Genomic DNA, 26,181 nt, shown 5'->3' on the forward strand with positions numbered 1-26,181 from the left:
AAATGAGTAACAAAGCACGCAAAAACAATAATGAGGTAGAAAAGAAATGCTGACACACAATGACAGGCCCAATACTATCTACTATGTGTGCAAAAGACATGAGAAATGCTGAATGAATGCCAACATATACTGGGAACAGGCTATGTGCACCTCTGAGGACCCAAGTTTGCCTGAAGTTACTGAGCAATACAGGAAGTTCCCTAGTACCCTTAAAAGAAACACGTGGAATGCAGAGGACACAGGAGAGAATATTTTCTCTGAGGCCACTGATGCAGCCCATATTGTGAGTTCTCACAGGATCTGGTAGTCTGACAAACAGAAACATCTAAACAGATACTGATGAGCTTTTGAACACTGATTCTTAGTTTAGTAGTGAGTGGATGTGTATTTACACATAATGCCTCACGAGTATCTCTCTGCATGGGCACCTCCCTGCCTGTAATAAGTGGACTAACTGTATGCAGCTGGCTCTTTAACAACTAAAACATTACCATAAAAATTTAAACATTACATATTCTATGACCTGAGCTATGGAAAAAAGTTGCCTTAATGTGTGGAAAATTCAGTAAATTAGTATTAGACAAGCATTTTCCAGACCCTGGGCCAATAAAAGCATCAAGACTTCACCCAACCCAAGTTGGAAGAGTCAGAATTAAGGGGTTTGGGTTGGGTTGTTGGGGTTTTATGTTGTTGTTATTGCTTTTTTGGTGTGGTGTGTTTTGTTACTTTAAGTGAATAGGCAGTCTTCAACTGCAAGTTTCCCTTCTCTAATGGTATATGCCTCTTATGGAGTAACCCACCATTTCTTAACATAACTGAAATTAAATACAGACCTGCAGGGGAAAAAAAAACCTAAACAAAACAACAACAAACTCAAGGCATCCAACGGAGAACTAATTTTAAAGATTTCTGATATTAGAAAACTTGCTAGACTGCTCAACAATTTGAAAGAGGCATTAGGGAGTTCAAAAGGTTAAATAGATACTTTATCTAAACTCCTCACCTGTTCCAAGACAGGACTAGTTATGTATGTCATTGCCAACTAATTTATCCTGCCTGTTCAGAAAGTTCTTTAGCTATGGTTACTGCTGTACCAAATGTCCCTGTTTAGGGAAAAAAACCTTCCAAACAAGCAAAAATAGCATAACGGAATTATTATTTCTTATTCTACCTGACAACAATGTTGTGATCTGATTAGTCTCCTACTATTTTACAGCAGGCTTTACGGCTTTCTCTCTCCTCAAGCTCATCTCTTATAGGCCTACCTTAACTTGTTCAGTCTTCCCACATAAACCACATTCTCTGTATTGCTGGTGGGGTTTTTGTTACTCTCCTCTAAATTCTCTCCCAATTCACCCCCAGATTCTCTCAAGCAGGGTGTGCAGGATGGACCTACTGATGGTCAAGAGTAGAACTACAGAATATGATGTTTGCCTTTCTGACAACAGCATGATGTTTTTGACCATGTCCAGCATGTGTTCCAATGTAATCCCTGACCCTTTGTTGGCTGGGGTCTTTTTGGCAGATTTGCTGCCTAGCCAGTTGTTGCTCATCCTGTATTGTGTAGCTGATTATTCCTGTTTAAACATGACACTTGTTCTCATCCTGATTGAACTGCATTCTATTTCTTTTTAAGGCCATTCCTTTGATTGTCAATGTCATTTTGACTTATTATCCTGTCTTCTCAACAAACTGTTAGTAGTTCCTGTAGTGTTCTACTCCAATCTGTCAACCTCGTGGTACTACTATCATCACCATCCAGCATGAGCAGATTTTAGCAGTGAACCAAGCAGCTGGACTGTACCTCTGTCATATGCTTGTTCTCCCATCCCCTCTCAAAAGATTATGGTCTTTCAACCTGGAAGCTAACCATCCCAAGACAGTGAAATGACTTCTGGTCCAAGATATGTCCACACACCAAAGGATGGCTTACCAAAAAAAAAAAAAATCTTAGCTAGGGTGATTAAAAACTCATTTAATCAAGGACTAGCAGTACCACATGCTTCAGGTTATGTGTCTTTGAAAAAGATGGAGATGTTTTGCTTGTGAATGAAACCAGCATGTTTTCCAAAATGCTAGTGACAACAATGATTCTGTAGTAAAGCCTACAACCACAGGTACCAAAAACCAGAGATTCAGTCTTAAGTGCCGCATTATCTCCCTTACAGTATTGCTGAATTATACCATCATGTCTCTGCCTCAGCCTTAGATGTTTATTTGTTTAAAAGAACAAGCGACAAAGGATTCACTGAAGACAATGTAAGAGTAGCAGAAGTTCTACTCCAGAGTTAGAATAGATTTCTGCATACTCATACTCTGATCTAAAGACATACCAAAGGAAACAACATACCAAAATAAAAGGGCAACACGAACGAACATAGTAGGAAAAGTATTTGTGCCCAGTGCAGACTTTCCAGGGAAAAGGAATATGCATGGCAACTGATGAGCAAACCAATACAAGCTAGAAATAAAATTGGGAACAAGGGTGTGGGGTCTTTTCAGTCTGGAATTCTCACATGCAGCATTCTCTAACAGTTTAATAAAATCTTACCTGCAGAATCTGTAATCAAAGTCTCACAGAACACACAGAGCTATTTCATACTTATACAGTAGCTTAAATTATTCTAATCCCCTCTTCAAATCAAACCAATAGCTTTAACCCTGGTAACCTCACCTTCATACACACACACACGACCTTCCCAAGTAGGATTAAATTGTTACTTTCATGAGTTAGTCTTGTTCTGAGGATGTTACTCCCATCTATAAAAAGCTAACCCACCATTCGGCTTAAGTGCACTCAAGGTTAAATTGAAGCTTAAAGGTAAAGTTGCTCTTGCACTTCCCCCAAACCACAGACTCAGTCACCTTGCAAAAATAGCCCCTTAATTACCCCCATGCAGAATCTGTATCACATGCAAAACAAAAGATAAATGGAAAACTGCCTGGCAGATTTTCCTTTCATTTTTCAAGAGAAATATAAAATCAAATAACTTCATGTGTCTGCAATACTGTAAATTCTGACTTACCGCTGCAGGTGGCTGATATCCTCCATGCTGTTGGGACTGCACTTGGCCAACTGAAGCCGCGTATCCCTGGACTGCAGCTGTTGAGATTGATTGGTCATGCTGGGAACCATACGACACAGTCTGTTGACTGCTCACACATGATTCAGTATAAACAGATGACCCCTGGCCACTGTCAGCTGTCCCATCAACTGCAGAAGTTAAAGATAAAAAAATCTGTATTTCAGCAACTGCAGTCTGGATTCACACCTTTAAATACATTATAATCAAATAAATGTTAGATTGATGTCTGTGCCATGTCACCTGGACCTCATCTGCATTTTATTGCTTATAATACTTAAGCTGGTTAAAAAAAATTTTGTTCTTTCTCTCATTACTGTAATTTCTTACCCTCAATCTCTGAAAAGCATCAGTAGTTTCAGGAGTTCTTTGGGAAGATACTGAACACTAAATTATGCTTCCTATAAAAGGCTAGACTGGAAACAGAAGATTAAATTCCACAGTGTTATGAATTGTCTTTCATGTTTATTATTTTTATCTATTTAACCTTACATAGACTTATAAAACAGGTGTGTTGTGCTGGCTGGCACACGTATCTGAAGTAGGCATAGCAGAGAACCTGAAGTCCCTATTACCTAAAGAGCAGATAGTGATTTGCTTTCTACCTTCACCATTCTAAGTTCTCATCTACCATCATTATTCAAAGACTCATGCATATGTTGGGATGCCAGAAGAGGAAGAGTAAGAAGTGTTAATTTATCTTTTCATGCATAATATGTAAAATGGAAAAATAAACATTTTTCAAGAAAGCAAAGTACGAGCTGAACTGCTTATACATTAATCTCATCTCCACCTTAAACCTAAGTTAACAAGGACTTAAGTGTTTCTTAATAGCTCTAACTACACTGCTGCAAGCATATACTTCGGCAGGGCCAGAATATACTGTCCCTATAGGAGGACAGCAAAACCTTGGACGTGTTTATGATTCAGGTGCCCCAGTTTATTTAGTGTATTAACTTGAAAAAAAGGAAAATTATTTTGTGCTAAGGCACTGAACTGTGAATTGTGCCAAGATTTGGCTCAGCTAAGGCACAGGAATGCATCTTCTTTTGCTGTGCTTTCTAGTGGGCTAATGTTTTTCAGCAGACAGCAATGGCAAACAGCAACATCTTAATATATTTACTGCTATAACCACTAAAGGTTTAAGACTCTAAGAAGGGGGAATTGTGTAAGTGCAAGAGTTCCTAAAAAAATCAACTGACACACTTACAAAGAACAGATATACTGGGCTGCTGGAACTGCAGTTGTTGGTGTTGATCAGCTTCTGGCTCTTCAGGCTCCACTTGTGTAGAAACCGATGCTGACGTAGTGGGGACAGGAGTAGTACCAGTGACAGATAGGGGGTGCTTTGACCCTGCGTGGGAAGCACTTGATGGTTGCTGTTGCTCCAGCTGCTGCTTCTGACTACCTTCTTCCTGAAGCTTCTTCTCCTGTTCTTCTCGCACCAACTGACGCTGCTCTCGCTTTCGCTTAATCAAAGATACCCTGTCCTTGATAGCTTTCGCCATTGTCTTGTGATCCCCTTCACAGACATAGCCAGATTCCACCTGAAGGAGGATATATTCACAGAATTCAGACTGTCACAGACAGCTGCTGTTGTAGTGCTACAACATACACTACCACTCTCTGGCACTAACTTCTCATTCAAAAACTTCTGAAGCTGGTTTATTTCTAGACAGTAAAATCAGCAAATACAAAGGGTGACAGATTACATTACACTGTCAGAGAACGTCAACACTTCTGATGCTCTGTAAGACCCCCAGCACTTACCATTTCCTGTGCCACGTCCTCTGGGACATCTCTCTCCAAGTCAAAGGAAAACTCTATTGCCTCATTATCTTTATATTTGCCCTTGAGTTTTTTGATGTCTTCAATTCGCAGCCAGAGTTTAATGGCAATTTTTTCTCCATCATCTTCCTCTGCTAGTTCTACCCGTACTCCAGTCTCTTCTTGGAAGAAAGCATGATTCAAAAGGTCCTTAATAGCATATCTAGCATATTGGAAAAGAATGTAGAAAGCACATATAGTCATTAGGTTTTCATAAAATATTAAGGAATATCCTTGCCTGATGTTCCCCCAAATTTATTCTCTACATTCCACACTTCTCCCATGAATTGTTTGACATCCTACCATTCAAATTTCTATTTAAAAGCATCATGGAGAAAAAAATGCAACAATGCTACATATGTTAAAAAAAATAAATCACATATTGGTCATCAGAAGTACCAACAGATTGAAGCCAACTGAACAGGATTTATAGTGACTAATATAATAAGAAACCTTGAAGAAACCAGTTTGCTTTTTACTGAACATTAAGATCCAGCACACAACCCAGTAATCCAAATGCATATTTCAGTCTCTCTCAAAATCTTTAAGAGCTTTATCTAGTAAATTCAGCACTAGATAAACACCACAAGACTTCTTTCATATTGCATACTATTTTAAACCACTTCAATTTGCATTCTGCTTGGCAGAATTGAAGCTTTGTCCTAAAGGTAGAAAAAAGTTCTAGGTTCATATACGCACAGCATTTGCAGTCTAAAAGTTAACCAATGAAAATAAATGGCAAGAAATAAGTGATGTGCAGCAACAAAATCAACTTAAAATGGGAAAAATACTAAACTGTTTATGAGAAAGAACAGAAATTAAAAATACACAGTAATGCCATTCAGACATAAAACTTCAAGTTAATAGATGGGGATGAACAAACACCCATGATCTGTCAAAACTAGTTCTGAATGGAATAGCAGGAGATTGGAAGAGGACCGAAGGCTGAAGTATTCTTAAATCATACATTTAGTAAGCAACACCTATGTAAAAGCAGAAAACAAAACAAATCCCACAAATGAGCCATCACAGCAGTTACAGATTTCCTGTAATGGCGTAAGTTAATCACTTCAAGTTGATGTCATCTTGCAGAAAATGTGGACGTAAAGAAGCAGCAAGATTTTTAAAAAATAAAAAGAGGCCTCAAAATAATCAGTCATAAAATGCCAACAAAATCATAGGGGCAGGAAAAAAAAATAAACCAACCAATCTAAATGCCTGGGAATCCAGAAGGATTGTCCTCCACTCTTTTGCTGACTAAATAAAAGTTTTAATATAAGCAGTAGAATTTCTGAATGAACTGACATGGATGGTTACTGTAACATTTGCACTTTTCCTGACACTGATAGATAATGCTCCAAAACAATCATTAAATAGGAATCTACCAAAGAATAGAACCTACAGAAGTAATACTAGCTTCCCAGGTTTCTTCAGAACACAGAAGAAACTAACACAGGAACTAACTAGATCTAGTATCATCACAGCAAGTAATACCTCTATCCAAAAAGAAAGTACTTACCTTTCGCCTTTGTTTTGTCGAATGCATCCCTCAATAATCTCCTTTACCTCAGGGATTGCTACTTTATCAAAGCTGGCTGGCTTGACACCCTGGAACATACAAGTAACAACAGAGAAACTGAAAATAGGCTTGATTTAAGTTTTGATTGTTTACAAACCAACTATTTTTACTCAATAGATAACTGGCCTGAATTTCCCACTAGTGCAAATTATAGAGAAATCTGACCCTAGTATTTCTGTTCATTTGTTAGTGACTTATCGCAAACATTTCCCAACCCCCCCGTACGTCTCAGCTACACTTCCATAACAGAAGGCTTTGGCAGATAGGTTCTCGACTACCATGGGAGAACTGTTTAGTTTCCATGGAAGTTATGCTGGTTAGAGGCAAGTACACAGACTGGACTAAGAATTAAAGGAAATGTTTCCTATGTAGCACAAACACATGAACCCACATGACTAACTTAAGTCTTCAAAGGATTCTTCCCAGAATGTTTCCAGCATGCCATTATACAAAGTAATTTTGGCATAGACTGATTTTACAGGAAAAGCCTTAGCCCAGAATGATCTGACTAATGTTTAAAGTAACAAAAAAACACCTAACCTAAACACAAACAACCTTTCTGCATACCGTATTTTATCTCTCTCCAGAAGACCTACTATGCTCCAAGCACACTCCTACATCACTGCTGTTAAGAGTTCAGGAAAATGCATTCAGCAATACAAACCTTTACAAAAGCCTTTCAACACCACATTACAACACCTTTGTACAATACATGCTAAATCCACTGGAGGGGTAGGAAACAGCATGTAAGTATGACCAGCTACTCTAATCAATAAAGCAAACAGGCAATGATATAAGACCACCTGGGAATTGTGCAAAACACTCAGGCAGAGAGAGTCAAGCTTCACCTAATCATGATCAGAAGTTCTACTTCAGAGGCAACTGTTTACCACAGCAAAATTTGGCACTCAACTTTACTTGATTCAGCCTTTAGCTTCAAACTCTGTATTTAAGACAGCAGAATGAGATAGAATGAAGACATACTGTTCAAATTCTGTTATATCAAGAGTTCACCTTTTCAAAATGAACAATCTTGAAATCATATACTTGATATGTCTGACCCTGTGTCACTAACAAAGCACAACTAAATAAAAAGTGAAAACCATAGAGTGTGAGCTTTAGAAATAAGTGAAGCAGCGGTACAAGCATCATCATTTGTGGCCTAACCAGAAAGTAATTACCCTAATATCCTATAGAATACTGTTTCCAACCAAAAGGGGGCATCAAGACATGACCTCTATTGGCAGTGGAAAAAAATATTTGAAACAAAGGTTCAAGTCTCTGAACCGGAACCTTTGCAATTACAGACCTTCATTTAACTGACAATGAAGATTTAATAAGATAATAATTTCCACCTACATTTAGATATGGTTTTTCGTCGACCAGACATGGAAGTACACTGACTTTATATACTTACTATCAAAAATAGTATTTAGATTATACCACACAATTCCAGTAGAGGGCACAGTCAACATCAGCTTTTAACAGACGCAAAGACCAGGAAAAACACAAGAGTACTGCCTTTCAGTGGACAACAGTGCTATTTGTCACTACATTTTACAAAGGTCTTGAATCTGGAATTTTTAAAAGGACAAAAAACCCACTATGAAAGATAGTTTTCCACTCGATATAAAACCTCCTGTCACAATAGCATTGCTATTATTTATTTCTTTGCTCTTATAAAATTTCCTCTTATGAAATTCTACCAATTAAAATTCACAGAACTGAAGAGTATATTGTGACTAGAATAAGCCCTGAAACACAGTCTGTCAGGGAACATTAACTTAATGCTTTTAGAAGCTTCACTGAACATCAAGACTTCAGGAGATCTATGGCTCAGCTGATAAAACACCAGACCAAAGTTTGGATGCGTAAGTTTAATGCTGTAATCAGGTCATATAAAAAAACCTCCAGCTTCCTAGCAGGACATCAGAGCCCTAGACTCTATAGGGATTTATAAAACTTGAGTTAGTGTTTACTACTGGCATCAAATACCTGTTTGCATGTGTGTCTGCTAATTTGGCAGACTAGTCAGAGACACCCACCTTTAATTGTGACCAAGCCTAAAACGGTTCTGGGAGTTCAGGTTCATATATGTAGACATAGATGTTTCTATACATAATTAGATGGTCTCCTACATATACACACACATATATATTTATAACCCATGCAACAATTATTCAACTGCTTATTGTATATATTTGTATCTAAATTTCCTAAGTTTAACACTACATCTCCTAAATAGCTCAAACCCCAGGCACAGCAGAAGCCTGCGTGTATGTTCATTCACACTGTACCAGCAAAAGATGTCAGATCTGTGACAATCTCATTTCAGAAAAAAACTAAAAGCTGAATAAGACAACTCCTACAGCAAAATACTAACATAATGAAGCCAGAACATAAGTTTTCTTCTTAACTATTTTACAGCATGCTCTGCTCTTCCATGAAGACTGAAAAGGTAAAGCTAAGAACAGATTATAAAATATCAGTGATTCAGTCTGCTACCCTGTATCTTGCTATCCTGAAATATAAAAAAAACAAACCTTCAGGCCCTTTCATGAGGGCCATTTCACAATACCCCATTTTGTGAACTTCAAACCAAGAGCTCAGTTAAAGAAAAGCAGCTCCTACAAATTTCCTCCAGCATAGCCTCAATGTTCCAAACTGCTCCTCAGAAAACCTGAGAGAACATCACACCAGGCCCTTAAACCAACAGAGGACTCTGTGTTCAAGCAGCTACTTATTTCTCAGTGCATCCCACATGAGAAGGGTTGCCAAAGCCTAGTCTACAGTGTCAACCAACCACCTCTTGTGCTAAAGTTTGGGCCACTTAAGTACCAACAGCTTTAAAGAAATTTTTTTCCTCCTCAAGTACTAGAGGATGTGCCAAATTATTTTTATGTAAAGATGATAAAGGATGCTGTGAATGATAAAAATCGATAAATCAGTGAACTCTTTTCGACACTGAGCTGCATATACAACTTAACCTGCCATCACAGAGAAACCTAAGGGGGGCCAGGCCCTGCAATTCACACATAACCTTGACATGTCCTTAAGAGCACATGAGCTGTGCAGCCAAGCATACGCTCATTAGTTTCTGAACCCAAAGGCACCCAAGTGCCACTCAGTATTTCCTGCTTTTCAGGACACTTAGCACAAGGCAGTCACATTCCTATACGCCTTTCCCGGCTCCAAACTCCTCAGAAGAATCACAGGACAACTCGAATCTTTTAATCTACTAGTCCTATTCCCCTGTGGCAGTTGAGGGAGAACTAAGCAACCAAGTCCCAATAGCATTTTTTTCTGAGTTTGCTAAAGAAATAACAAGAAAGCTCTCTTACAGGGGAAAAAAAGTGTACACAGGTGTAACAGACATGAAAATCACCAATATTTTCTCAAACTACCACCTAAAATTGCATGAACTGGCAGTGCTGCTCAAAGTAAGTCTCCTGTTCTCCATCTCCCATTCCCATACACCTGTGATTTCCTCTCTTTTTCCAGCACACGCACTTACACAGCTGCATAATGATCCCAATCAGTGTTTATCAGACTTGAAACAAATGCAGCCAAAAAAGCCTACAACAGTTTCCAGTAAGATGAAGCTCCCCAATTTGGTTCCCTACACTGTTGCACTAGCTCTCAGTCTTACAGAAAGAAAGAGATACTGCAACAGCTAACAAAGGCAGAACTGCTTTTTTTTAAAGAAGTGCCAACTTAAAACCCACTGAACACTTACATTTTCAGAGCACCTTTAAAATACGTATGCATATATATACATCTGTATGTAGCACAAAGTGCAACTGATGCAAAACGAAGAATTTATTTTACAGTCTTCATGATAAGCTATAAAAAATATTTTGCATATTTTGGACTTGGTAAAGTTTGTGATTTTGTCAGATTTTGATCAGGTGAAAAAAAGTGTTCCAAGATTCAACATCCACATTTATATGGTTCTTTGACCCGTAAAAAACAAGTTAGGTACTCTTACGAACAGTAGATTTTCAAGATACTTTAAACGAAGTATAAGCTACCAAGAACTCCACAATTTTTGCCTTAGAAACACATAGTATTTTGCGTTAGTTAGATCACCAGCTTACTGGGTCAGTGGTTTAGCATCTCATAATCATGCAAGGATACTGAAAATATAATTTACTTCTTAAAAGAATGCACAATCAGTGCTCTATAATTTTTACACCAAACCAATATGAAGACAGAGGAAGGGTGGCATACTCTCAACAATCCCAAATTTTAAAAAAATGGATTTGGAATAACACCACAGGTGGAAAACAGCAGAAGCAGTAAGTGTTCCAGCCTTGCTGTTCAGAATTTTAATCTACATTAAAAAAAATTACAGGGAAAGAAGTACAGTCAAGTTTAAAAGCTGAAGACTCAAGCTATGCAAATGTAAAGCAGTTCAGCAGATTTGTCAAGGAATTCTGATTCACCCCCAAAACCCCTTTCTGTGGCTACACACACTTACTCTAATAGAGCTGAAATTGTTACTTACCTCTTTAGTGCAATCCTTGTGAGAGCAGCAACAGTGGGAATTAACAATTACAAATATGGGACAGATCTCTCTTTTTGTAAAATCCATCAGGAAAAGAGAGGCACACACACACTAAAGAGTTAGTTAGGTGCTAGTTTGCGATGGGAATCCACTAGACTGTACACTTAACGCACAGCAGAAGGAAAGCAGACATCGAAGTTAGAAGGGAGCATTGTTCTCTGTTTGACACCTCTTGTACTTTCCCAAGTCCAGTACATGAGGCTGCAGAGATTTGAGCTTAATATCTGCTTTTGCCACTCAGATATTGAATAGAAATAGTTAATATAAGGAAGAGGTAAGGGTGTCCTTTTCTATCTGCCCAGCTCTAGCTGTGAGGAGGAGGAAGAAGGTGCAGCACAAGGATCCTTTACTTCCTGCATGTCCCCGCCTCCCTGCATGGCTGCTCTGCCTATTCTCCACCCAAGTTTCCTGCCATAGTGCAAGGCTGTAAGATCATCACCCAGTTCACTCCCACTGTTGCAGACGTCCATTTTTAAGTGGAGGAAAATGGGTCTGTTCGGTGTGTAATTCTGACCTGAGGTTGCTGGCACTAGTTTTGTACCGGTGGGGAGAAGAAGGCAGCTGCTCTTTCATCCTTTCTTTCAACAGAGCTACAGAAGTATACTTAGAGTTGACTAACTTTAATACTAATAGAACACAAGACAGCACTAAGATACTACAATATATTCTATCTCCCTCCTTTCTGACAATCACATTCTGCTACCTTTGGCAATGTCATCTTAGTGTAAGAAAAAGGAATTTGAAGGCAATTTTCAAACTGTTGGACAGAGTTAGGCAGCCACATCATTTTTTTATACCACATGTGCACAAATATTTATTATATTTTATAACACTCCTTGCTAGACTCCAAACCTTAACCTGAAGTCTATAATCTTTTTCCCCCTCTTGTATATAGCTTCAAACAGCCATTGTAAAACTTGTTTATTAATAAAATGTTGTCTACAATAAACATTGTAATAAACATTATGTTTCAGGGCTTTAGGGGTGTTTTTTTGGAAGGACATAAGGTAAAAAGCTAAGAAAGCTCACTGACACTGTTTTGAAGCATGAAGTGAGCAAATGAATTTCGACCAACTAGTGATCAGAAACTGAAAATCCAATTTCAAACCATCAAGATCATTTTTCACCCTAAAAGAGCATACTTAGTTCCTCAAGTGTATCACAATCATACCAATGTTGTTGTTATACCATGCAACATCAATATTGCACTATTTTTTGATCTTTCATTAGATATTTTAGAAATCCTCTCTACCTGCTCCTATGAAACTTTAGTTTCTCTGCAGTCAAAGGAAACCATCTTCACTGGAATAAAAATCTAACATATTGTACACCTAATTAAGGCTACATTTTTCTGGGGTACACTGCATGACCTGCAAAGAACATTAAATGCTTCAGCTTATAACACGCACACAGTCTACCTGTCCCAGTCTAACCACAACTCTTGCTTTGCTCTTTTGAAAGGTGCTATAACTGCAGAGCTTGAAAGGAATTCTACTGTAACCGATTAATCTTCTCAAACAAAATGTTCTAACATTGCAGAGTCCAGAGGCTAATGGAATCAGTAGCAAAGTCAAATCACACAAACAAGGTAATTAAAAGCTCTACATTTTCTTTTTGCTAAGTTCTTACCATTCTAGTTTGAGCCAGTCCCAGGCTGCCACAAACCATTAATTCCAGGAATTTAGACAGAGCATATGATTCCAGTGGAAAAAAGCCCACGATCCTACCTCCTTCCCCATAGTCTAAAAGAAGCCCCCAGGCAATGGTATATATGGCATCTAAATTGGTTTACCCCGTGATTATCTAAATTTCACTGCCTGCTATTAGTTACTTACCGAGCCCTCAGAACCTACAGGTTTAACCACTTCGTCACCTTTTCCATCTCTAATCTGTCATCTTAATTCTGTTGCCTGTTCTAAAAACAATCTGATTTGGTTCCTTATATCATACAGCATACACCCAGTCCAAATACCTATTGTGAAAAGGAAGACTTCCGTTTAAAATTTATTCTGTTCAGAAGAGATACAGGTTGGCTACAGAAGACGAATTATATTGTTGTTCTTAAAAAGTAAGCTAGAGTAGTTGATAATTCCGAGGGGAGGGTGGGGAAGTGGAATTTAAAACAATGCAACACATTTAACAGAAGCAAAAATTTAGCTTCTCCAATTTCAGTATTTTCATAGCAATTAATTCTGGACAATTGATAATTCTGCCAAGAACTAAATCACCAAATCCTGCAGAATAAGCTCTGCATCAGATCCGTATCCTAACAGAGTAAACAGCATTACTGCAATATAAGCAGTCGGAGCAGATGAAAGCTTCCAATGAGTTAGCTCATGAGTCAGTATTTAGACTAGGACTGGACCAGTCATCTTCTCTTCTGATCAAAAATGACGACTATGCATTTTGAACCCATAACCTTTTGAACTTGACTGATCAACCATCATCCAGAACAAAATTCATATCCCAGCCATTCAAGAGCTCTGTGTCACTGAAATAGCTGTCTTCTACACACCAGTCTGTCTTCACCCTCTGCAATGAAGGTGTGTAAGTAATTAAAGTCCCAAGATTCTTAAATTTCTCCAGACCAGCTGTCTTCATGACTTGCAACAGATAGACGTGCATGCCCAGATTTCACAAACATGTTATAGAGGCAACAGAGGCACTGTACACAGGCCTACTTGCTGCAGCCTGACTGAAGGCAATTTAGAACTGCTTTTCACCTCAATCTACCACCTATTTTCAAAGTATCTTTTAGGTATTAACAAAAAACAAATGGCCAGTCACAACAGGGGAAAAAAAAAAGCTGTTTTACACACAAGATGTGTTTGCACTTTGACATATCCTGCTTATTCCTAAAGCTTGTGAGGTTGCTTGAAAGAAGCATGTTTTTATCAGATAATCTTTGGTGGAAAAGAACACAACAGACTCCTCATTTGATGAGCCATCACTGCTTGCTATCATCCCCACATCTGTGTTCTGCAACTGATCTCCAAACCCAGAAACCACAGAACAGTGACACTGTCTGTCTGACCAGCTTCTCTGCCAGTCTCTCCATACTGAGTTTTTACTTATTAATGCCAGATAATTTCCAGCATTAAGAGACATATAACTCCATGCATTTGCAAATCCACCCAGTCAACAAAGCCAATTTAAGACCAGTACGGTAGGCTGCAGAGCTCCTAGAGGTCCTTACCAGTGCTCTCAAGTATAAGGTTTTAACAGAGTGAAAAAACACACTGTATTTGTGATTATATTTAAACACAACTTATGCACTACTGCTGATATACACCACATCTTAGAATTACCCTGTTGACTAATTATCTAGCCCAGCACACAAGGCATTTTCAGTTCTTATTCTAGACACGGAAGCTCACTGTACTTCAGAACACCCAGGTGAATAAAAACAACAACCTATTTCAAAGGCCCTAAAAATCTGGACCCCTTATGACTAGCTAAGCAGATGTTTTATATTTAAAAAGTAGATTGATTAATTAATCACAGCACCTATTGTAACTGCAGGAATTCTAGTGAAAAGAAGAAATTACTCAAGCTCTATAACAGGAAATTCTGTAACTACAAGGCAGAACACAGTTTCTTGGTGCACTGCTGGCAAACCATTAGGATATTGGTGCATGTAACAATGAGAAGGGCCTTGTTTAGAAACATGCAGTATGAGGACAACAGTAAAGTATGACTGGACAAGTGGACTGAGTACTAACTTTTCTATTTTTATTCTTGTACAAGAGCATAAAGATAGGATCAGTTAAATGTACCATCCACAGTTTTTAGACCTCACACTAAGGAGCAGGGATGCTGCTTTTATCATCTGAACAAGAATATGCAGTGGTGAACATCTTGAGCTAGATGAATGACCCTTTGCTTTGTTGGGACTTCAGCTTGAATGTCGCTTTCAAAAAAACAGACATGCCTAGGCACACATTTCAGCAGTATAAATTTAGAAATGCCACAGTCACACAATACTAAAAGTGTCTTCTATTTTCAGTATGGAAAATACATTTTTGGAAACTCAGATCATATTAGTTGCATTCTCTGCTTCCATCTGCTACCACTCTGATAGAAAAACAATCTAGTATACATTTCTAAATTCAAGTACAGCAACAGTAATTCAAATGCCACAGATGAGGTCCAGTGGTCTTGGAACTGAATTAAAAAGAATAAGACAACATTAAGTCTTTTCCATGGGCCACAAAACACGTTTGGTACCAGAACTAGCCCTTAGAAGAATCAAACACCAAATATAGTGCACTATTCAGACAATGCACCAAAAGTCATCTTTCTTTTTATTTTATTACTTATTCTAATGTGAGAACTCCTATTGGTGTACCAAGAGATTCAACAGTTTCAGAGAGTGGTCCTAAAAAGTTTATCTGCTACACAGAGAACTCCATGATAGTACTAATAGGTGGTAAGGTAGAAATGTCTCTGAAAGTAGTTTACCTTAAAATAAAGGCACAGGTTCATAGTGTGAGGAAGCTTTTAAATACCTTCACTAGACAGCAAAGCAACAGCTTTTTTTTTTTCCCTGTAGTACAAAAACATTATGCACAATAAGCAATGGAGTTTCTTACATATTCTTTTTAATCCTGGTGTTTCTCTCAATTTTTGGGAATAAACTGTACCTGCAAAATCACATTTAACTTTATTAATTTTCACTCTTCAAATACAGGAACAAACAAAAGCATTCAAATAGGCACATATGCCCCCATCTTGCTGCCTGCTCTGGGAACAGCTCTGAGTAATCTCGATGTAACTCTAAAGGGTTTACTTAAAATTTTGATGGTGTTTTCGCTTATGTATCACATAATAATCTCAAAATAACTTCTTTTTACTCAATGATGCTGTGAGCTTCCACAAGACTAAACCTTTCCTGGACTTATCCTACTTCTACTCCTTTGCAGATATAGCAGTACAGTTGACAGGAAAATAAATAGTAGTCCATACATTCTTCATGTCAGCATTCTTGACTAGTGGCACTTTCCTGACAAATAACACTGAGCTATCAGCCTCCTCCCAGTAATGCTTCAGTGATACATCAATGGTTCTCTTCACACTGCAAAGCCAGACATTTTAAATCCATTTACCACCTCCCTGTTCCTAAGAGCAGCCACCTTCCCATTTTTTGTTAAATTAAACTCAGTTAGTGTAAGTTAAATAGGTATCAGGACAGAATATTAAATTTTAGTATCACAGTTTTAAGAGGCCTGATCCTTAACAGATAATGAACTTTTAACTATATGATTTTTCTCAATATCCTATGAATTTATTTAGGTTTTTGAAAAAACAAAACCAAACACCACATTTGGAAACTCTGTAATCCAACAAAATTTTAGAATTTCAGATTGAAAAAATACATTAGATATTGATTTTATGCAACTTATCTGATGCTAACCCCTCTTCCTTTTAATTTCTGATCCTTTTAAAATCATGTCCAATTCAAAAATGCTAAAAGACACATTCCAGGCTCAGCAGTGAATATTAATAAGTAATGTCTACTTTTGCTTCAAACCAAGTTTGCTGTACAACATAAATATTGACAAAACAGTTCTGGCTGTAATCTAGAAGCTTTTGATGCTGAATAGTACAAGCACCTCTCAGATCAATTAGTAATAGTGAGCTACTTTTAGAAAGGAATTCAGTTGAATGAGTCTTTTTTCCTTTCAACTTTAGGCATCATCTGCCCTACCTGTACATACCATATAGCCTATCTCAGTATTCAATCTGATCTCAGCTTTTCCTTACTTAGATGACCACCATTTCTTAAAGGGGACTTCCAAGCTAAGATGCAAAGTTTCTTAAGATATTAACGCTTCAACACCTGAATTCCTACCTTCCATTTTTAAGGCTATTTCTGAATGATGAGTCATTGACTGAACCTCCCCCCAAGAAGATTCTTCACTCTTAAAGATGATCCAGCAAAATGCTTGCAACTGTGTTTAACAGCTACAAGGGGCAAGGTGTAGAAAAGCGCTTCAGTGTCTTTAGTCCAGTCAGTGCAACGCAGAAGAATTGCATCTGATGTGAAATTTGTCCATTTGATACTTTACTTTTTTCAATAAGTAGTTAGAAGAGTTTGCACTTTCTTATGATTAATCTAGAATCATAGAATGCCAGCTTGGAATGGACCTCAAGGATCACCTGGTCCAACCTTTCTAGGTACTTGTGCTTGGTTAAATATTCATGGTCTTACAGTATTGGCTTTAGCAACCTTTTTCCAGTGCTTCTTTCACTTGAAAGCTTGGTAGAACGGGAGTGTCTATGTCTATCTGAACCAGGCTAAGAAATAAAGTTATTCAAGGTCAAGAAACAGAGTACATATCCCCTTTAAAAGTTGCATATTGCTTCCAGAAACCAAAAGAGTACATTCATCAACATTCATTAAGCACTGCTAATAAAAGTAATCATAAATCTACAGGTTAAGCATTTATATTTGCAGCCTAGGACCCCTCAGAAAGAAGGAAAAAGAGAAAAGAGATGGGATGCTTTGCCCATTGCATCTCTAGTATAAATGAAGTAGTTGACAAGTCTAGGCAATTATGATGTTTAACTTTTGAGACACTAAAGAAGAGATTAATTTCAACTCAGTTAACCAAACAGCAGTGCTTCATAATTGCTTGGTTTCCAGTCAAATGAATGACCTTCACTCTAACCAGTGAGCTTCAGTTCTCACCAGTTAGGGAAATTAAGGATTTTTAAACCAGTTAGACACTGCCTGGTCAGGTTACTCATTATATACCTTGTTCCCTTGGGCTTTTTTTTTTTTTAAGCTCTGTAGAACAAAGAAGAAAATGTTGTACCCAATCTGCAGAACATTTTCCCCCCCTTCTCATCTTAAGGGCCAGCTCAGAAGGCAGACATGTATTTACAGAAAAGAGACTGGACTTTGGTGAAAGCAAGGGTAAGTGCAAACTTCACTTTATCAAAGTAAGCATGGAGAAAACTAACTACACAGCACAAGTCCATCAGGAGAACTTAAATGGTAAGTTTATGAAACTGAAGGTGGTGAAAAGGGAGTTTTCTGCTCATACTCAGCTGATTAGTACATTTGAGACTGAGGATGGTCTTACTAACTTTTTTGCAATTTACATGTTTGGATTTTTGTATTATTGGTAGATATGCAAAAATGAGACAAATCTGCATAATAAATGCATTATTTGTCTTCTTACTAGTCCTGAGACTAATCAATCACCTAGCAAATGTAAGACTTGGTACATACAAACTCTAGAGATCAAGCAGTCAGTGCCTCTTCATACTTATAAATATTATCTCTGTGCTGTAAAAAGAAATCTGGAAGGAAATATAGCATAGAAGTAACTGAAGTCTGTAATATATCTGTGAGTGGTAACTGCAACATAAGAAAAAAAAAAGCTAGGTTTTGAGGCAACTGCTTGGGCTATGTCGGTCTCACCAGAGGCTGAGACAAAGCAGCTAAAACTACTGCAGTTAGTCCTTCACCGCCTTACTTGCCAAACAGACTAAGTTAAGAAATTATACTTAAGATGTCTGTTCTATAAATATCTGTTTTCATTTAAATGAACATGCAGCCTATTTCAAGTATCTCCTGTGACAAATTGTTTAATTGAAATATGTATGGAAAAGGTCAAAGAAAGTATACCAGTCTCCAGAGAGGAACAAAGGCAGGAAAACATTCATGATTTTTCCTAAAATATTACACTCTTTTTTTTTTGTAAGTATGTAACAGAATTAAGTATCTTGATTCAATTAATTACAGGCTCGAATGTTTTTTACTGAGGCCAAGTAGGCAGCAAAGTGCCTGCTGGTTGTGTTCAGTCCCAGCTGAGGAGAGGTACTGTTTAAACCTCAGATATATATTTTTCCCTACCCAATATGGTAAAAATCCCAGGAGTTGCAATTTAATTAAGTATTAACTGCTAATTTATTTTGAACCATTTCCAAAGAGAAGAGAGCATCAATGAAGAAAACAGGGTTTTTTGAAATAAAATTGGAACATTGTGATTAATGAAAACAAAGAAGAAGCATAGGCTCTTTTATGCTTGAGTGACAAGATACGCAGATCTCATTTTCCATTCTAAAGGAACTGCTAGTGAAAGGGTCGGACTGAGTATGCTAGAGGATGCAAGTACAAAGGTCAATCACTCCTGACTTCCTTACCAGAATTATAAAACAAAGTTTGACTTAACACCTTGAGCCCTACTAATAGACAGCCTGCTTTTTTTTTTTTAAAACCAGGCATTTACACAGAATTCATGTACTGATAGAAGAATTCTTCTAGTCAAAAGGAGCCAGAAAACCAATTTAATTGCACTTCTGTTTCTTGGGCCAGGAAAAACAGTGGAACTTTATACCAGCGCTGCTTTAAGCAAAATCAGAAACGGCGCAGTGAGACAATGTAGACAAGCACCTTGCTAAGAGCAAACCCACACCTCAGTGCTATTATCCCAGATGTGAAGTAACAGCAACTGCTAAAAAAAACCAACAAAAAAAACCACACCTCATCTCTAGGATCTCTAGGATTTCAGCCTTTAAATCTGCTATCCAGACCTTTGCTTATGTAACTGTAGTTTTTAATCAGAAAACTGCTTTCAACCATGAAGGAAGACCCTAAACAGAAAAGGCAGAACACATAACTGAGTACTTTGAGCCATTCTGGCAAATGCCCCAACCCAACACTGGGCATCAGCTACAGCAGTCCTTAAGTCAAAACGTGGTGAGGCTGAAAGCTACCCTAGAAGGGAGATCAAAGCACCAATTCCAGTCCAGAGAGAACACCCTGGACACACACCTTTTACAGGCTCCCATCCCGAGCAACAGCAAGGATTAAAGCTAACAGATCAACTCAATTGTTTGGTAAGCCTAATAGTTACTGCAGAGGGTGTGAAGGAAGTAATTTAAACACATGTTGCTTGCACTGAGTAGCTACACATTTTTATAATGTTGCCTTTGGGGTTTAAGTGGTTTTTAACTCTCAAATGGCATGATCTTTCATGATTGTCAATAGCAGACAGTTAATGCAGTCTTTTCCTCTGATTTCTGTGTGTGCACCTAGACAAAATATCTTCATTTAAGGCTTAGCAGGACTACAGCTGCTACCTCAAAATATTCCTAAACATGCCTAGGAAAATAGCAAACTAAGGGGTTGAAACAGAAATGTTAATCATCTTCCACAAACTGCATTAATCTTCCAATATACATTAAAAAGAAATGTGTCGGTAAGTAGTTGGAGTCACCTACGCAGGAAACTTGGACTCCACTCTGTCACCAATGGCTAACACATTGTCCTTTTAACTTCTGAATTTCTCAACTGGTTCACCCCTCACCCACAATTGCAGATGTTGTCTAAATTTCTAAAGCCTCTTTTGAAATTAAAGAAAAACTTATTTTCTTTAACAGGAAGCAAAGGACAAGGGCAGAAAACTATACAGCTCTTTTTTCACACTGGTTCACAGAGCTGTCAGAGTGGTAAAAAAATACAAAGGTATTTTATTTCACTTTCATAACATGGTTCTGCTCTTCACATTATGGAAGAAACACTAAATTCTCCATTATCAGTAAAGACAGATTTGTGCTTCATTTCCAGATCATATCATCTTTCCCTCACTGAGACCATTCCTTGAAAGTTATGTAAGTTTTGATTGTGGTTGGTTTGTTTTGTTGTTTTTGTTTTGTTTTGTTGTTTTTTTTTAAAAAAAAAACAACAAACTGCTTTGCAACTACAGTGAAATAAACAAACCTAAATATACAAAAGCACACACAGCCTTTCATCCTCTGCCTAGAAGTAGATAAATGTACATTTTGTTTTATTTACCTTTATTTACCATTTTTGCTCCTTCTGAAAGAAAACTAAACTTCCTTGTTTTCATATCAAACCACTTTTTTAAACCCTCAAGCAGTAGATGAAACAGTGGGGGAGAAGGGGGTGGGGAAATCAATTAAATTCAATCTGTGAACCATCAACAGCAGAGTAGGGTAGAAGGTGGTAGTGGACAGACAAAAAAATTACTGGTGTTTCTCATCCACTTAGAAGTCCAACAGTCAATCAAAACAAAAAAAAATGGGGAGAAAGAAGCATCAAGCACAATAAAAAAGTGGCAAGTTGAACTCTGGTAAGTCTCTAGATAAGTTTGTCTGCTACAAGCCCCTACAAGGCTTTCCAATTGCTAAGTACTTCACAGACCAGGGAAAGACAACTCTTTAAGACCTGAGGACTTCCACGGCTCAGACTGTCTGAAAAACTGACTATTCTCACCACAGCCCAGTTTCTAGCATTTTAAGGAATGGGAAGAGCTGTTACATCAGGTATCTGTTCTGAGAAAAACTGCCCATCCCATACCAATACTATGTTTCTTTAGCTCTGGCCAAGATACATACATAAGCATAGCAAAAAGTATCACTACGACTGTTTCAGTAAGATACTTGGTTTCCTTTCACTGCAGATTTTGCTGTAATCAGAGTAACAGCGCAACTTCACCCTTGGCTTTCCTCTCTGTTTAGAACATTACAAATGCATCCTCCAACATGCAAAAAAGACTGTGTGTGCATATACTTCTATAAACTTACTGTAACATCTGTTCAAAAAACAAAAAAAATGGCTTTTTGTCCCTTCCTTCTTCCTCTTTTTGTGCCCCTTCAATATTCCCCTTGAAAGAAGGAATAATTTAATTTCACCAAGCCTTCCTTCAGAATCCAATACTTATGACACGAAGACCCTTCTTTTAATATCTAATTAATTACATCTAGTTTTTATAAGCGTGAGGGATCAGGAATAAGCAGGCATTCTGTTTTGCCAAAGCTAAGCAAGTCGGCTATTAAATAGTCAACTTCTCCAAGATAATACAAAGATACTAACAAAAATTTGTTTGTCTACAGCTCAGAGAAAGAGGTAAGCTTATTTTTCTTGCCTTTGCACATCCACACAGGCATTTTGAGAAATCAAATGCAAGTTTTTACTTCCCCAAATAGCCACCTCACTATTCCTTCTGAATGCTTAGATCAGAGGGCAGAATGTGTGTAGTTTGTTTTACTATAATGGTATAATCTTGATGACACTGTTTGAGAGATCACAAAGTAAATCTAGCCACAACCACTGAACATTTCTAGCATTACTGTTCTGCTTCTTACGTTAAAGGTCTGTAGGTTCCACTTAATCTAATCAGACGAGCAAACTCAAATCTCTGGATTGCCTTCTCAGCATTATTTGGTTTCACTCACAATGCTTCCCCACTGCTACACTAATCAATACATCTCAGGGTAGAATACCTTCCTGCTACTTATCAAGTTATTTCCACTACATAGTGCACCTGACACAGTAGCTAAGGGCCATTTGAAATTTAGTAAACTATTAACTTAAAATCACTCTATGGAACAATTTGTTACTTGCCTCGGCATGCAGCTAAGCCAAAGTGCTCTGAGTTTGTGATCCAGTTTTTCCACAGAACAAAGTTACCAGCTAATCTTCAAAACTGAAATATTCCCACCATTCCCCCAGAGGCTTAGAAAATCATCTGTTATTACTCTAAGGTGTTTTGTTGTTTTTCTGTTTTAAACCCGATGCAATACCTTCTTATATACTGAAGGAGGAGTATGAACACATGCACAATTTTATTTCCATTCTCATATTTTACAGGCTTCTGACAGACTGGTAAGTTGAATCATCCTGTACCTTTCCACCCATGTCATCAAAAACTTCTTGCCAGCCTCTCTTCTTCCCCTACATGCACTTCCACAGCACCATGCTACCCAGCTATACTCTCCTTTGTTGCCAGTAGTAGTATCTTTAGAATCAGCAGTGGGGAGGGACTTACACTGGTCACTCGACGGTAGATCTGCGCAGCATTTTGGCACTCAGAATAAGGATACTCAGACGTGGCCATCTCTAGCATACACATCCCAAAAGCATATACATCAACGGATTCATCATATTTCTCCTCATACATCTCGGGGGCCATGAACTCTGGGGTACCTTAAATTAAAAGAACGATTCAGACTCTAAATGTCTCAAAGCGAGCAGAGGCTGCTGGCGTTACTCACCGCAGGGGGAAGCGGATGGACAGACCTGTGAGACAAGAGAAAGTGGAGGCAAAAAGAAGAGGGAGGAAACCCTTAGTCACTCTGTTGCACCAACATACTTTGTGAGTCTTCCATTGCAAGGCCTTTATGGAATAAGAATGGCATGAAAGGACTGATGCAATTCCTGGTTTATGCATGTGAGTAAATGTAAGTATCAAACCAGATTGGATCAGGCTGGAGTCAAATGGAGGGGAGGGGATAAGAAGAGGGGATAACTGCAGACTAGCCATAGGCTGCAAACCAAATACTAAGGAGAGTTAAAACACTTACCTTCTCTCCCTGTAAGAAAGGAGTCACATTAAACAGTTTCAAAAATTACCCGACTGCCCTCTGCTGCAAAAAAAAGTAGTACTGGTAAGAGCCTACAGCTAGTCTCTGACATGTTGCTGTCCATCTACTTTCTGAAGTAGAATGGTTTAGTAAAGGCCTTGCAATGAAAAACTCTGTTGCTATAAAAAAGTCTTCAGGAAAAAAAGGATAAAAAGTAATTTTCTGCAAAGGCCACTCACCAGAGCCCTTTTCTTCACATACTTACCTTCCCACCTGCAGTATATTTATAGGTCTACTGCAGATACAGGCATTAGTGAGGGACATCCTACAGTCAAAAATACTCAGAAATACAGAGAGATTGAGTTACAGGCATAGAGCGTGAGATTCAACAAGTCCCATTTAAATAGTGTGCAGAAAATTATTGCCCAGTGAAGTATCACAGTGTCCCCTCTGTAAGCACAGGGACTGCACTGTGTGATCAGATTTACTTTTAAGCCAGAGTTGCAAGTTTGCTTTTTGTAAATTTAAGCATAGAATTATTTCCTGCAGATGCCAGATTCGAGACAGTTTACAGATCATTCTGTAGTCACATTGCTTGTGTCACCACACTAAACAAAAATAAATGATGTAAGTGCAGTCATTTATTCAAAGACTAATCCTTAACAGATAGCTAGATAGCAAGTAGTAATTTTCCAATGCTAAATTTGAAGATAAGGTGAGCATGCTTAAGAAAATATATTTTTGACATTGCATACTTTTCTTTACTATTAACAGTTTGACCTGGTTAAGAAGCAGGAAATATTTCAGTGACAGCTTGCAAGACAATTTAGAAGTATGCACCATTGATCCCATCTAGGAATCTAGTATAGGACTGTTGAGTAATACTGCATTTTAGCAAGCTCTAAATACTGAGAGCAAGAGCAACTTCATTCCTTGCAGTCTATTCACCCAACTATAAAAACAAAGCTGATAAAACCAATTCTTTCAAGAATTCACAAGAAAGACTATACTAGTTTCCTCAAACTGATTTCTGAAAAGTGTTACTAGTAGATACACAAGAACAGAGCCAGGGTAAGACAATAAATCCCCAATTCTTTCTCTTGACTTACATAAATCCACACTCCATAGACTTCTCGAGTAAGGTATTATACCACAGACTCACTGCAATATAATATATTGAGAAATACTTTCTTTTATATACCTTAGTTTCTGATTACTCACAAAGTGTAAGAGATTTAATAATAACCGCTGGTGACAAAAAAATTTGCTGTATAAATTAATGCTACACTAAATATCAAAATGTTTTCTGGTCACCAAAGTGCATTTGTACATTCCTTGAAGAAGTGTCATATTAAAGCTGAGATTTATATGTAGTTAAGAGTGGTTTTATCAACAATGTTGCACTAAACTGTTGGGCAGGGAAATGAACCTATTATTCCAAAATACTTAACTGTTGATCTACAAATACCAAAAGTACAACCAAAATTTCAATATGTAATCTCATCAGGAACCCAGAATGGCCTCAACAGCCAAGAAACAAAGTCTACACATTTCCAGGCTTTGACCATGTACCTTTGAAACCATATTTTGAAGGAAAGCTCTTAAAAGACTCAAGTTTCCAAATAAGGTAGAGCGGCTTATTAGCCTCCAAAACAGGATAGGCTTACCTATCACACTTTTGGCAAAAGAAGCTCGTTTCAGGGTTGCCAGACCAAGGTCTCCAATCTTGACTGATCCAGTGGGGCCAGTAATGAAGATGTTGTCACATTTTAAGTCTCTATGAATTATGGGAGGAGTGCGCGTGTGTAGAAATTGTAAGCCCTTCAGTATCTGACGGCACCAGCTTCGTAGTACTTTAATTTTCATCACTTTAAATCTTTTCAAATACCTAATGAAAAAAAGTAACAGTAGGTTAAACAGGTTCTGCCAACAGGTAGTAAATTATGCTATATTATTTGCTGTTCTTAAGTAAAAAAGTAATAATTAAAGAGATGTGCAAATTTCAACTTCACCTATTTTAAAACCCAACGGCATTTCAAGCCTTCACAGGAGCTAAAGATGATTCCTCCTCCTAAAACCTACCCTCTTTCTTCTAAACAGGGGACTCTAATGCTGAAAGATAAATGGGAAATGCTTGATCTATGGCTAATTATGGTAATTAGACAGTTCATTTGCTACATCTCAAGGCACTGCTTCCATGACAAAGAGTTAAAGGCTTATGCATTACAGCAATTCTTCACCTATTCATTTAAGACAGTTTTTTCTTCCCTTTTATTGTGAAACTGCTTAAGTAGTTACAGCTTTTATCTTGATTAAATGTAACTGGGTGGGAAAGTGGAGTGCTAGAGCAAACACATTAATAACCACCAACTATATACAGAGTTGTTGCAAACTGTGTGAGAACTCTGAATTTGTTATAATGTAGTTACCAGTACTAGTCCAATCACTCTGGTCAAGGTTTCCAGATTACACTTCAAACCTGCTTCAAATTTACCTGTTGAGTTCTCAAGAAAATTAGAAATTTTTAGAGATTACTTGCCTGGTACAGGACAAAGTTTAATCAGCTGAGTCTGACTGGTACTCCTCACTGCTTTAAAAGTATGGCCAGATATGGATGGGGAGGGGAATCTTTAAAAAGTCTCTGCCAAAGAAGTGACATGGAACAGCTCATACGTCAAGTGAGTATCCCTTTGCAATAAGAATGTGACCCACCCTTAACTGTTTTAACATTGCCGCTTTTTTAAATCCTGTGTAAAAGACAAATTTTACAACAAAAATATATTCCA

The 26,181-nt window shown here is 37.8% G+C and overlaps 2 protein-coding genes across 12 annotated transcripts in view; one reads left to right on the forward strand and one right to left on the reverse strand.

The window, feature by feature from the left end:
• NINJ2 (ninjurin 2) overlaps window positions 1-26,181 on the forward strand; it is a 303,752-nt gene that overhangs the window by 160,493 nt on the left and 117,078 nt on the right. The window lies entirely within an intron of this gene.
• Window positions 1-26,181, reverse strand: part of WNK1 (WNK lysine deficient protein kinase 1) — a 105,662-nt gene that overhangs the window by 40,316 nt on the left and 39,165 nt on the right. For all 11 annotated transcript variants that reach the window (XM_051633405.1, XM_051633413.1, XM_051633398.1 and 8 more), the window contains exons 3-8: window positions 25,063-25,283; window positions 22,861-23,018; window positions 6,430-6,518; window positions 4,854-5,073; window positions 4,294-4,630; window positions 3,027-3,214 (exon numbers count right to left, since the gene is read on the reverse strand). In XM_051633405.1, the coding sequence (XP_051489365.1) occupies window positions 3,027-3,214; window positions 4,294-4,630; window positions 4,854-5,073; window positions 6,430-6,518; window positions 22,861-23,018; window positions 25,063-25,283 (1,213 nt within the window). The remainder of the gene's footprint in view (window positions 1-3,026; window positions 3,215-4,293; window positions 4,631-4,853; window positions 5,074-6,429; window positions 6,519-22,860; window positions 23,019-25,062; window positions 25,284-26,181) is intronic.

The sequence above is a fragment of the Apus apus genome, chromosome 1, assembly GCF_020740795.1.
Source record: "Apus apus isolate bApuApu2 chromosome 1, bApuApu2.pri.cur, whole genome shotgun sequence".
In the NCBI taxonomy this organism is placed as follows: domain Eukaryota; kingdom Metazoa; phylum Chordata; class Aves; order Apodiformes; family Apodidae; genus Apus; species Apus apus.